We start from the raw sequence: 12959 nt of genomic DNA, 5'->3' as shown, positions 1-12959 counted from the left end.
ATAGAGATTTCTAAGTTCCCGAGAAAGTCCTAAGGAAAGTATAAATCTTACCCAAAGGTGTCCCTATGGGGGGAAGAGAGGCTCAGCTCGTCAGCTGATCCCCGAGGCCAGGGGTCTGCGGTGGTATCTTCCCTGACTTGTCTGTGATGGTATCTTCCCTAAATCCCCTTTCTTTGGGCTACTTTTATATTATTTTTTGCCTTCAAGGTGGAGCTTGAGTGACTCTAATCATACTTTTGTCATGACAAGTAAAAACTCTTCCATTTCCCTTTTAAGGTAGAAGTTACCAAAACTTAGAGCGTATGCTTAGTAAAGGGTGGGGGGTGGGTGGTCTGTGAGCTGGAGATATGTTTTTGTGTTATTATAATCCAAGGTTACAGGGGTTAGTGAACAAATTTACACTCCTTTCTACCCCCCGTATTGATATGCAGACCAGGCTCTCCAGGAGACAACCTTGGAGAGGATTCTTCACATACCATTTGCATTCTTCCCTGGGATCTTCTTCGACATGATACCTTTCCTTAATGTGTGAACAAGGCTGTTTTCTGATTTTGAGTTACCTCCAGTAATTATTCGACAGTAACTAAGATGTAGGTGTCACAGCTGGCCAAGTAAGCCACTAATCGATCAGTAAGAGATGACATCTCAGGGCAATCATTCTCATTGAAATGAGATCTTACTGTAGGATGCATTGCCCTCATTGCATCCCTCATGGGCACCTGCTTCTCTCAGTGATAGTATAGGGAGGTGTGTCTAAGGACTTGAACCCTGACTTTTGGCCATCTAAGGTTAGGTGAAATCAATCCTGTCCAAAGAATAGCCACTTCTTAACCACTTTTGTAAAGTCTCGTTGGTCATAATGTATCCTAGGATGTTATCATATTTTTAGACTCTGCTAAATTAAACTGAATCACCTTATACTCCACATCTCTCTCATTGAATGTGGAGTCTCCACAGAGATGTAGGACTGAATAAGGAGTAATCCTTGCAGGACTTTATGTTGAACACAAGCAACATCTTCTGCTGGCTCTTCATCGTTGTGACTCAAGATGAAGTTGGGCCATTGTGCAGCTAAAATCTCAGTCCCTTGTGCTTCCCTGTTTTGCTGGGTTTACACTTCAGCCCCATCCACCCACCCACCTCCTGCATGGGGCAGGATCGAAGGAGCAGGGCTTGCAGCAATTTCCCGTAATTAAACCAATACTACTCAGTCACAGCAAGGCACTGCACTCTAAGGCAGATAATAGCTTCGTAAAGAAGGAAGATATTTCTTTTCTCATTGTAAATTACAGGTATCAATTTGCTTCACTTAAAAAGCACTGTCCTTATTTGCCTTAGGAGTATCCCACTTATTTTCTAGTGCATCTCTTGGTGAATCTATCTTATTTCAGTGGAATCAGAGTATTTCTTCCCCCAATGTCTCATTAATAGCTGTATTTGCTGACAAGGGTGGTAGGTTTAATAGAGCCTCCCATTCAAATTCACTGTAAGAAGAGTTCTTCTTTATAGACAGCCAATTTCAACATCCTGCCTGGATGAAATATGTGCATGCTATAGAAGTTGGATTTGCACCATTGTTTGGTAGCAAAAGGCAGGAAATTAAAGAGGCAACATTTTGTATGTGCTTCCCCTTTCCCTGCCATTGTTGTAAATGACACTGAAGATTATTGCGAGCTTAAGAGCGGATTTTATGCAGAAAAAATATGCTTTTTATTTGTCAGAGAATGTATGTGCTATGTTAGGCTGTGCTTTGTATTTAGTCAGTTTTACTGTGTAGTCTATTTGGAAAGGAAAGATAATTATGAAAGCTGTAAAACCATAAATGTTTGCAGGAGATTAGAAGGAATTCAAGTTTGAAACCATTATAATACATTTTTCCAAACTGTCTGTGTTTCAAGTTACTGTCTTTGGTTACTGCTCCAGAGCCAGGTTATGTGTGCATTAATCTGAGCATGAGTCCCTGAGCTTTGACTTGGTACAATTTATGTTTAGATTACCATTAAAAGTAATGTCTCATAAATGGTAGACATTCAATCAGTTATTCCAAATTTCCTTCTGTGCAAAATATTTACTGTTATCCTCTATAAAAGTAGCAGCATTTAATTACTTAAATACAAATGCTGAAGTAATTTTTTTTTTCTGTTTGTTTTCTCTTGGATGTAATTACAGAAATGTGGGAAATACTTTTCCAAGGCTTTTGAACTCAAAAGTGGAACAGAAGGAAGACACAGGGGGACATACACCGTTCAGTGTTATTTTCCTTGCCCAGGAAAAAAAGAGCATTATGAGATGAGCACTAAAGTCTCAAGTTTTCAAAGGTTTGCATAACAAACAAGAGACACATTGTGGGTTGCATCTTGACTTTGAAGGCTTGCCACTGTCAACTGAAATAAAATGGCAAGGTTTAAAGCCTTAACCAAGTTCACAAGGAAAATATTTGGACTAAAAGTTTTGGAAAGTTTTCTCTCTTTGAAGTAGTTTGTCATGTGTTACCAATGTGAACTTTATTGACCCTGAAACTTTTTTTTTTTTTTTGAATCAAATAGCAACTAGTGACACTTTAGTAAAAATCTTAAATCAACAACCATCTCCTGGCGGCTCCAGCTTCGTAGCAAATGCAGGCAAAACAGGGAATCTACAGAAGAGACCTTTATTATTCGTAAATGAAGCCTGCCAAAACCTTCCCAAAATAGCATTCAAAGACCCTTTTAAGGTCATGGATCCTGAACAAAGCCAGAAGAGCACAAAAAAGACTGAGGAAAGTCCAAGAAAGAGGCTTCCCAAAGGAGAGGCTTTCCAAGCCAGTATTTCATCCGCAGCTACGTACCAGGGCAGCTCTGCTTCTTCGCAAGGAACCCCTCTCCAAGATATTATATCGCAGCAGCACTTTTCTGGTTCTTTGCCGATTCCAAGAGAGGAGTCTCAGGAGAAGACTGGACACCAGAAGCAACCTAAGCCTTCCTCTTTTGAACATCCTCCCCACGTTTCGCAGCTTCAACAACACGCATTGTCACCAGCATTTATGTCTCCTGGGAAACCAGAGCATGTCCTTGAAGGTCCCACATGGCAGCTAGTTGATCCAGTAAGACCAGGTCCCTCTGGCTCCTTTTCATCACCCGGGCTTCACTCTCACCACAGCCAGCTCTTACCTTCCCATTCACCGATCATTCCTGGAGAGGACATGCCGTCTGTTCAAAAGGTCTATATTCCTCGCCCTTCGCAGGTTTCCTTAAAACAAGCTGAGGAAGTGCACAAGAAGGAAAAGAAACCTCAGAAACCAGGCAAATACATTTGCCAGTATTGCAGCAGGCCTTGTGCAAAGCCAAGTGTGCTCCAAAAACATATCAGGTCACACACGGGTGAGAGGCCATACCCTTGCATTCCATGTGGCTTTTCTTTTAAGACTAAGAGCAATTTGTATAAACATAGGAAATCTCATGCTCATCGAATAAAAGCTGGGCTGGCCTCAGGGATCGGAGCAGAGATGTATCCATCGAGCTTGGAAATGGAAAGGATTGGTGGGGAGGACTTTGAAGAGCCAACAGAAGGAGAAAGCACGGATTCAGAGGAGGAAACGGGTGCGATGGGCCATTCAGTAGAGCTCTCACCCAGGCAGAAGCACACCTTGTTGTCCAGTAGTTTGCTGAGTGGAGGGAGCCAAGGCTCCAGCCATGACCGGTGTTCATTGTCTCATTCCAGTATGTCTCAGTCTCTTGAGGACAGCACCCAGTTTGTGGAGCCATCATCAGACCATGCTCTGAGCCACAAATCTGAAGATACCCATACTATAAAGCAGAAGCTTGCACTCCGCTTAAGTGAACGGAAGAAGGTCATAGATGAACAAGCTTTCCTGAGCCCGGGGAGCAAAGGAAGTACCGAGTCAGGCTACTTCTCAAGATCAGAAAGTGCAGAGCAGCAGATCAGCCCACCAAATACTAATGCAAAATCTTATGCAGAAATTATTTTTGGGAAATGCGGTAGAATTGGGCAAAGGACTGCAGTGTTAACTGCAAACACAACCCAAGGGTTTCCACACCTGTCTACCGAAGAGAAACCTAGTATGGTACCGTTATCTGTGCCTAGAACACAGGTTATTGAACACATCACTAAGCTAATTACAATTAATGAAGCTGTTGTAGATACCAGTGAAATAGATAGTGTTAAACCTAGAAGAAGCTCTTTATCTAGACGTAGCAGCATTGAATCTCCAAAGTCTGGTGTATATAGAGAACCGTTTCAGTTTGATATCAAGTCTGGTTCCAGTAGCCAGTTGGATGCATCAAAAGTGTTGACATCCCATGGTGAAAAAATTAAGCCCGAACAATCATTGTTGTCACTTCAGCAATCCCACAGTGCCACAGAGACAGTGCCTCTCCTACGAAGCCACTCAATGCCTTCTGCTGCATGCACTATAAGCTCCCCACATACCTTTAGAGGTAGCTATTCATTCGATGATCACATCATGGAGCCTGAAGTCTTAAGCCGCAGTCAAGCGTTTTCTTCCCATCCTCGAATGTTAAAACGACAACCAGCTATTGAGCTACCTTTGGGAGTAGAATATGTCTCAGAGGAGGTTAGCTCTGCAAACAAAGAAACTGTTTCCAAACCTCCTGAGGAGCCTGAAACCAAGGAAAGCGATCTTACCAAAAAGTCACGGAAGGGTCCGAAAGTTAAAGGGTTCATGTATGAGTGTAACGTATGTGGCGCTCGGTATAAGAAAAGGGACAATTATGAAGCCCACAAGAAATATTACTGTTCAGAACTGCAGCTCTCAAAGCCTCGTTCTTCCACTTCCCATACTTCTTCAGAGACTGAGAAAAGTGTTGTGGATCCTGACACGTGGCCCCAGATGATGCATTACAAGCTAGGGAGCAGTTTGGAGCTCACACCGCTCCGAAAAAGACGAAAGGAAAAGAGTCTCGGTGACGACGAGGAGCCTCCAGCTTTTGAGTTGTCTGACACTCCCTCCTCCAGTACTGGGCCAGGAACTCAGTTTGCAAACCCAGCATCATCTGATGTTGCTTTAAACCTAACCCATGAATCCATTAAGTCACCAGCAGATCCAGGTAAATCCACACCTTCTGATGTCAGTGCCAGCTTTCATTCCAGGAATACCAAACCATCTTCGAGTACAGAGGGCAAAGAGAGAAGAACAACCTCAAAGGAGATCTCCGTCATCCAGCATACGAGCTCCTTTGAGAAGTCAGACTCTATCGAGCAAGTGAGCAGCTTGGAAGGAGAAGACAAAACCTTGTCGCAGTACTCATCTCAGCCAACACCCCAGCACAGTCGACCGCCTCACTCCCTGCAGCCCAAGCTGGTACGCCAGCCCAACATCCAGGTCCCAGAGATTCTGGTCACGGAAGAGCCTGACAGACCAGAAACAGAGCCAGAACCTCCTCCGAAAGAGCCAGAGAAAACGGAGGAGTTTCAGTGGCCACAGAGGAGCCAGACCCTCTCTCAGCTCCCTGCAGAGAAACTCCCACCAAAAAAGAAGAGGCTGAGGCTGGCAGAAATGGCTCAGTCCTCTGGAGAGTCCAGTTTTGAATCAGTCTCTCTCACCCGAAGCCCAAGTCAGGAAAGCAGCATATCCCACGGCTCCAGCCACTCTGTATCCTTTGATCGTGAAGATCACAGCAAGTCGGAGTCGACCAGCCAGCCCTCTGAATCCCACCCAAAGCCTCCTGGTGTTGGCTCACATATGTTGATGGTACCAAGCCACCATCATCATTCCAGGGAAATGCGAAGGTCTGCTTCTGAGCAGACACCGAATGTGTCCCATCCTTCCCAGATGTCAGAGACTCGCAGTAAATCATTTGACTACGGGAGCTTGTCGTCCACTCCTGCCTCAACCCCTGGCCCCTCAACCTCCTCGGCTCCACAGGAGAGAAGGAAATGTTTTCTGGTTAGGCAAGCATCCCTCACGAGACACCCAGAGCATGAGCCAGACTCAGCCCCAACAGGTTGGCCAGAGGCAGAAGATCCAATTCCTTCTTCAAGTAAATCTCCTTCGACAAGTTTGCCCCATCAGCCAACATCTTCATCCCCTTTGCCCTCTCATGGTACTTACCCAAGTGAAAAGAGTCAGCCAAAAGACAGCCCTCAGCCAGCATATACCCAGCCATACACGGAAGCTCTGCAAGTGTTTCATCATCCCATACCACAGCTGACACTGCATGAAAAGCAGTTCATGTCCCCACTTTTTGTCTTCCCCTCCCAGCATCTCCTGCCACAGCCAGGGCAATCTGCAGAGCTCTTCACCACACACACTATGTCTGACATCCTTTCTGCTCAGTTCACCATGCCTCAGATTCCTCCTTCCATATTTCAGACCCCACCACTGCCTCTCCCACAAACGCTCATCCACCCAGGCCCGCTTCACATTACTCCTCCTTTAATGTCTCACCCTGCCGAGGTGCCGTTCAGGCAGCATCCTTCGTTCCTGCCAGTGCATTATCCTGGCTCCTCACCAATCCCTTCAGCCTTTTTTCTGCCTCTTCAGTCTCAGTTTGCTCTGCAGTTGCCAGGTGAAACTGGTGGACATTTACCACAGATCAAATCCAGTTTATTCCCAGGGGCAGGAACCTCCAGTCTTTCCCCATGCACAGAATATGGCTCGGACAGTAGGTTGCATCCTTTGACCTGCACAACAAGTCCTTCAGTGTCCATATCCACCTCTCAGCTCGTTGTTCCTACACGGGCAGACCCAATGGTGTCGCTTGTTGTCCCTGTTCGCATCCAGACAAATATGCCGTCCTACGGGAGTGCCATGTACACAACGCTTTCCCAGATTCTGGTCACTCAATCCCAGTGCAGTTCTTCTTCTATCATTCTCCCAAAATTCGATGATCGCCAACCCAAGGGTACCCTGGTCTGTAGCGCCGATGTCCATGGACTAGGCTTTGATCTGGCGCAGATGATCACAGAGGATCAAAGAAGCATTTTCCAGAGCCCGTATCTGAGAGTGCCCTTACCCCTACCAGAACGAAAAGGCTATATGCCACTTACTTCCCCATCAGACAGCATCCTTGGACTGGAAGGAGGCCCATCAACAGTCGGTGGAAGTAAAAGGATGCTTTCTCCAGCTGGTAGTTTGGAGCTGACAATGGAAACACAACAGCAGAAGAGAGTGAAAGAGGAGGAAGTGTCAGAAGCAGAAGAGAAGTTGGAAGTGGTGAAGCCACCCAGTGCAATAGAGGAAGGGAAAAAGCAGGATAAATCTCACTTTCTTGCAGAAAGCCAAGGCAGGATTGAGGTTGAAACACCCCCTAGTTTGTCCTTAGAGCAGTCAGAGCCAAAGGAAATCCCAAGTACTTTGCAGCAAGCTGTGTCCCATTCAGGTTCTCCAAGTTTTGAGGCACTGGAAGAGTATAAGCAGCCAGCTGTCAAGCAGTTCCTCAGCAAGGCACCTTTGCAACCCGTGAAGAAAGAAGACTCCAAAGAATTGGTGGAGCAGTCTCCACCAAACCCTCCAAGCCCTGCACCTCTGTCTGAGGTCACTCCTAGTGCAATGAAGTCTCGAGAAGGTACAGATACAAAGAAGGTACTTCAGTTCCCCAGTCTCCACACAACCACTAATGTCAGTTGGTGCTATTTAAACTACATAAAGCCAAATCATATCCAGCAAGTCGATCGACGGTCTTCAGTGTACGCCAGCTGGTGTATTAGCTTGTATAATCCCAACCTTCCGGGTATATCCACTAAAGCAGCCCTGTCCCTCCTGAGGTCCAAACAGAAGGTGACCAAGGAAACCTACACCATGGCTACTGCTCCACGTCCAGAGGCAGGCAGGCTTGTCCCGTCCAGCTCCAGGAAGCCAAAAATGACAGAGGTAATGCAATCCTATATATTTCTTCTCATCCATTTGGATACATGGGAAGAGGGGGATGAGGGCTGGGGAATTGCTGTTCTTAGTTTAATAGGAGTTTATTCAGCCCTCTCTCAGTTTGGTAAGCATTTGTTCTCAGTGAAACTTTTAGAATGAAGAAGCTAAAACCCACTGTAATCCAAAAAAATAATAATAAAAAAAATAAAGAAAGGCAAGCCTGCTGCAAGGCAATGTGCCATATTTCTTTTCTCCAGTTTCTACTTGCCTTGTAATCAAAAGAGCACGTAGGAATCACCACCGCACCATGAACTGCTCAAGCACCAAGGATTAGACTTGATTTGCATTTGTCTTGATATTTCAAATAGCTTTACAACTTTTTTTTTCTTTTTTTTTTAAATAAATGCTGTCATAATTCCCTACATTTTGCATGTTCTAAATGAAGAAGGATTACTTTGGGGAAATGGGATTCTGTCTGGTTGTGCATCTACTGATCTTACAGTAATGAATATGGAGAGGCATGCTTAAAAGTATTTAAAAAATATTAAAGGGAGATTTGCAAGTGTTTTTAGGCCCCCAAAGAAGCGTAAAGACGTGCAGTGACATTTCTAGAAGTGCCTCAGTAGGTTAGACATGGAGTCTTGTTAAAACACCCATGTTTAGTTAGATTTAGTTAATGTCCTTAGCTGTCTACCTGCTTTTGGAGGTGTCTAAGGATATTTTATACCAGATTTTAGAGTTAAGGGGAGTAAGAGAAATGGCTTCACAAGGGCAGAGGTCACCAGAGGCATTGGCCATATGGGCACGGAAACCTTGAAGACACTTCTGGTAGCTGCCTAGTGTTTTGTATCTCATTTTGAGGCCAGACTTTTCCCCTCTTGGTTAATGCTGAACCATACAGATCCCTTTAATCCAGATCATGTTCATGTAGATTAGCAAACAGAATTGCTCTAAAGATTTTGCAATTTGATATTCATTTCAAGTCAATTTATATTGATGGATTATTCATTTTATTTCTGTATCATGAAATGAACTCTGAATATTAAATTTATCATAATCACTACTGCAGCTACTGCTTATAAATATGTCTTAAAATACACAGTAGAGTCACTTTGATTCAATAAATCTTTATTTCTATTCAGCATTTCCATCATTCTTCTGCAGAAATGCAAATGACAGAATTTCTAGGACATAGGGGCAGATAATTACCTGTGCTGTGCAATAACCACACTAATGCTTAATATGTATGCAGTCTTTTTCAAAGGATTTTATCTGAATGGTGTCGTACCATCCTTGATTTCATTCTCTAACAGAAGTGCCTGTGCTCCTCTGAGCTTTGCTCTTTGACATGGTGCTAAAACGCACACCACGTGTGTGTTTCAGAAATAGGAGACTCTTGTACTCTGAAGTTAGAGGTTAAGTTCTAGACAGGAATGGTTCAGCCCTTATTCATCAAAATACACATTTCACTGCAGGCATTTGCTCAAAACACTCAAAAACCTTTTAGACAAAAACCCTCTAAGCTGACTGGTGGTGAAAGTGAAGGTTTTCATGGTACAATCTGTGAAAGTAAGAGTTTGTCCTGCCAAATTCATCTAGAAAATGGTGTAGCCTAAATCTAATATTAACATCTGCTGCTTAAAGGAGTGAGGTTTGCTGAAGTTATGTTCATTTCGATTGAGATAAATTAATTGTCCTTATGCCAAGCAGAGAAATAGAATCAGAGAATGGTTTGGGTTGGAAGGGACCTTAAAGCTCATCCAGTTCCACCCCCCCTGCCATCAGCAGGGACACCTTCCACTAGACCAGGTTGCTCAAAGCCTCATCCAACTTGGCCTTCAACACTTCCAGGGAGGAGCAGCCACAGCTTCTCTGGCCAACCTGGGACACTGGCTCACCACCCTCACACCAAAGAATTTCTTCCTCACATCTCAGCTCCATCTCCCCTCGGCCACTTTCAAGCCATCACCCCTTGTTCTGTCACTCCCTGCCCTTGGCCAAAGTCCCTCCCCAGCCTTCCTGGAGCCCCTTCAGGTACGGGGAAGCCACTAGAAGGTCTCCCCGGAGCCTTCTCTTCTCCAGGCTGAACAGCCCCAACTCTCTCAGCCTGTCCTCACAACAGGGCTACTCCAGCCCTCGCATCATCCTTGTGGCCTCCTCTGGACTTGTTCGAACAGGTCAATGTCTCTCTTGTGTTGGGGGCTCCAGAACTGGACACAGTACTCTAGGTGGAGCCTCATAAGAGGGGAGTACAGGGGGAGAATCCTCTCCCTTGACTTGCTGGCCATGCTTCTTTTGATGGATGTGGTTGGCCTTCTGGGCTGTAATAATTTTTGGTTAGTTGATCAGCGGGAGTGAAATCCTCAGTTTAGGTTTTTAAATACATATAACTGGTGCAGATTAGGAAGTAGCGTTGCTGGTTACTCAGGAAGATGTGATTGACAGGAGCTGCATAGCAGTAGCATCAATCCAAGGTTGAAAGTTCAACCTTCAGTTAACTCTGCTCTAGCTATTATTTCCCTTCAATATTTTCTTCTTTATGTAACTCTTTAAGTTTTCAGTCAACACAAGGGAAAATGTAAACCAGCTCTAATATTTTGTATCATTTTGCATGCAGCAAGCAGTAGTACTGTACATATTGTCTACATACTTGGCTTGGTTTTTGAATTATCAGAGGGATTTACTGAGCAGATCAGTTCTGAAGTGACTCTAGGCTGCAGCTTGCATGTAGGGATGGCTAATTCCACTGTATCGGGCTCGCACACTTTGTAAATTAAATAAGATTGTAAAAGGGGATAGTAGTGACTGTATGATTTCGGCTCTCTCTGGTGCCTTTCATCTGTCTATGTTTTGTGCTTTCAAAAGTTGCAATAAATAAACCTCATGCTACATCTAGAAAGTCAATTGTTTTGTATTCCTCAGTAATAAATAAGGAACTGAACTGGGAAGGTTATTGCTAGCATTGTTATGATCGTGTAGCTCATAGCAGGAGGTGAAGTCATAATGCCCAAGGTTTAATTTTTGAAGGTGCTCAGTGTGTCTCTTGCCACTAACTTTCTCTGAGCACAGATGTCTCCATGCCCAGAGACACCAGCTTGAGACCATTTTTGCTGTTAAATTGTTAAAATGGTTTTTGGCACACTCTGTCCTGGTCTGATAGCCCTCTCCAAAGCAATTCCTGAGCATATTTAGGGAGACAGGACCGGACAGGGACCATTCCCAGGAAGCATCTAGGAAGGGTGTGTGGGTCTGATTGTATGGACATGGACTAAAATCTATGAGAGCTGGCCCAAGGGCAGAGCACAGTGCTGGGTGCATTTAATGCTTTAAAGTTGAGCTCCTGAAATTACTGGGCAAATTTGAAATGTTTGACCTTAGTTTTACAAAGCTACTTTTAGTGAGTCCAACCCTCTTTCTGCTACAAATCTCATGGTGGTACCAGCAGCATGCTGCTGTGGAGGCTGGGTTACATCCCACTGAATGCTGCACGTCTCAGTTTGAGCTAGTCACTCTTGGCTTCTTCTATAACCATGAGAGACAAAGAGGCACCTCTTGGGTGATTCATCCCCCCCCGAAGATAAATGTCAAAGGTAGGGCAGATGAATCACCCTTGAGAGTGGCCACTCTTTACAGCAACTGGAAGTCAAGGTTGATCAACTCTGCTTTAGACTTCTGCCAGTTTGTTGGCTACATTCAGGCCAAAATCCCTCTAATGACCCTGGTCTCTCAAATGCCTTTAGCCTTTTCCCGTAAATTATATATAGAGTGAGGATATGGGTAATTCGGTCCAACTTCAAAGATATTCTTGCATTTGTGTAAAAAGTAACTTGGATGAAAGCCAATCTGCTTCCTCTTTTGGAGCTTTGGAGGCCCCTGTTATTTATACTGTTGGGTTCCAGGGGGCAGCATCCCAAGATTTCATTCCATGTATGGGCAGCTCCCCTTGCATCATAGAGAGCTAGAGAGGCAGCTCTAATGTTTAGGTCCATGTATTATAAAAACTAACATTAAACATGCTAGAGGAGATGTCAGTGCATGACTTAAACCTGGGTCTAAACAAGGGCTGGCAAGTTTAACAGGGAAAAAGCAAATTTCACTATGGGAACATCTGGGGAGGTTGAGGATTATTTTCTCCCGTTGGTTTTGTGGCTTTCTCTGTACTGCGCCCTTGGCAACAGGGTTTCGGTGAAAGGAAATCACCCGAGAGCTTTGACTATCAAGTGATTTATATCAAGTTTAGATGGCTAAAGTCCAGATTTGTGTGAATGTGTGTGTATGTGGGGGAAACTCAAAGGTCGATGTTAAATATATGAATTCTACAGATGCCTCCTCTCTAGAACTTTGTAGATGTATGTACTAGGGAGAGGATTATCTAGGTACAGAGCAGTGGATTTGGGAACAAAAACCCATAGGCTCCACCACACACTCGGGGTGACCCCAACCGAGACACGTCTCTTTATGCCTCAGTTTTCCAGTTGGCAAGAGCTGGAAAATATTGAGCCACCTTAAGCAAGGGGTGATTAAAAAACTAGTAAGTGGTCGCTGTAAATATATCATAACCAGCAGGGCTCAAAATCCAGAAGCAGAAGCCCTGTTTGTTAAGAGGTTGTCCTAAGTACTGCACTTAGCTGTCAGGAGCAGCATGTGCAGTAGGATGCTGGCTCTTTCTTAGGCAACCTGCAGTGTTTGGTCTGTGTCTTTCTTAGAGTGATTTTGTATGTAATCAATGATTGTTTTACTCTTTTGGGGAGATAGGTTCATTTGCCTTCGCTCCTTTCTAATGAAGGTCGAAAAGATATAACTAGAGCTGAGAAGGAAGAGGAGAAAAGAGGAAAATCGGAAGAAGAGGCTCTTGTAACCAAAAGAGGGGAGCCAGTCAGGATCAAGATCTTTGAAGGAGGGTAAGTGTTGCATTTTATTTCTCTCTTTGTGTCACATTGTGTAGGAGTTACTGATAATAACGATGGCAAGTCAGTGAAGGTACATTGTGGAGGTGAGCGGGAGAAGACCAGATATAGTTGGATTTCAGCTTACTTTCCACAGCCACTGTAAAAACCTGTCCCTCAGGATCAATAGATACTCTGGACTGCATTAATTTTCTTTCTCTGAGTTGTTTTCAAGTTAGTGAGCACCT

The 12959-nt window shown here is 44.3% G+C and overlaps 1 protein-coding gene across 1 annotated transcript; it reads left to right on the top strand.

Annotated features, from left to right (window-relative positions):
- Window positions 1-2716: 2716 nt before the first annotated feature.
- HIVEP3 (HIVEP zinc finger 3) lies at window positions 2717-12730 on the top strand. Its single transcript, XM_010164008.1, has 2 exons — window positions 2717-7831; window positions 12581-12730. Exons 1-2 carry the CDS (start codon window positions 2717-2719, stop codon window positions 12728-12730), a joined length of 5265 nt encoding a protein of 1754 aa, XP_010162310.1.
- The last annotated feature ends 229 nt before the right edge of the window (window positions 12731-12959 follow it).

Source organism: Antrostomus carolinensis, unplaced genomic scaffold (genome assembly GCF_000700745.2).
Source record: "Antrostomus carolinensis isolate BGI_N321 unplaced genomic scaffold, ASM70074v2 scaffold9233, whole genome shotgun sequence".
Classification (NCBI taxonomy): domain Eukaryota; kingdom Metazoa; phylum Chordata; class Aves; order Caprimulgiformes; family Caprimulgidae; genus Antrostomus; species Antrostomus carolinensis.
This window is presented reverse-complemented; position numbering and strand designations above follow the sequence as displayed.

What these genes read in the sequence shown, in the direction of transcription:
- HIVEP3 (XM_010164008.1), top strand. Translation starts at nt 2,717, where the DNA reads ATGGATCCTGAACAAAGCCAGAAGAGCACAAAAAAGACTGAGGAAAGT. An exon ending in GGAAGCCAAAAATGACAGAG is followed by an intron (nt 7,832 to 12,580) that starts GTAATGCAATCC and finishes TTGGGGAGATAG; the next exon opens with GTTCATTTGCCTTCGCTCCT.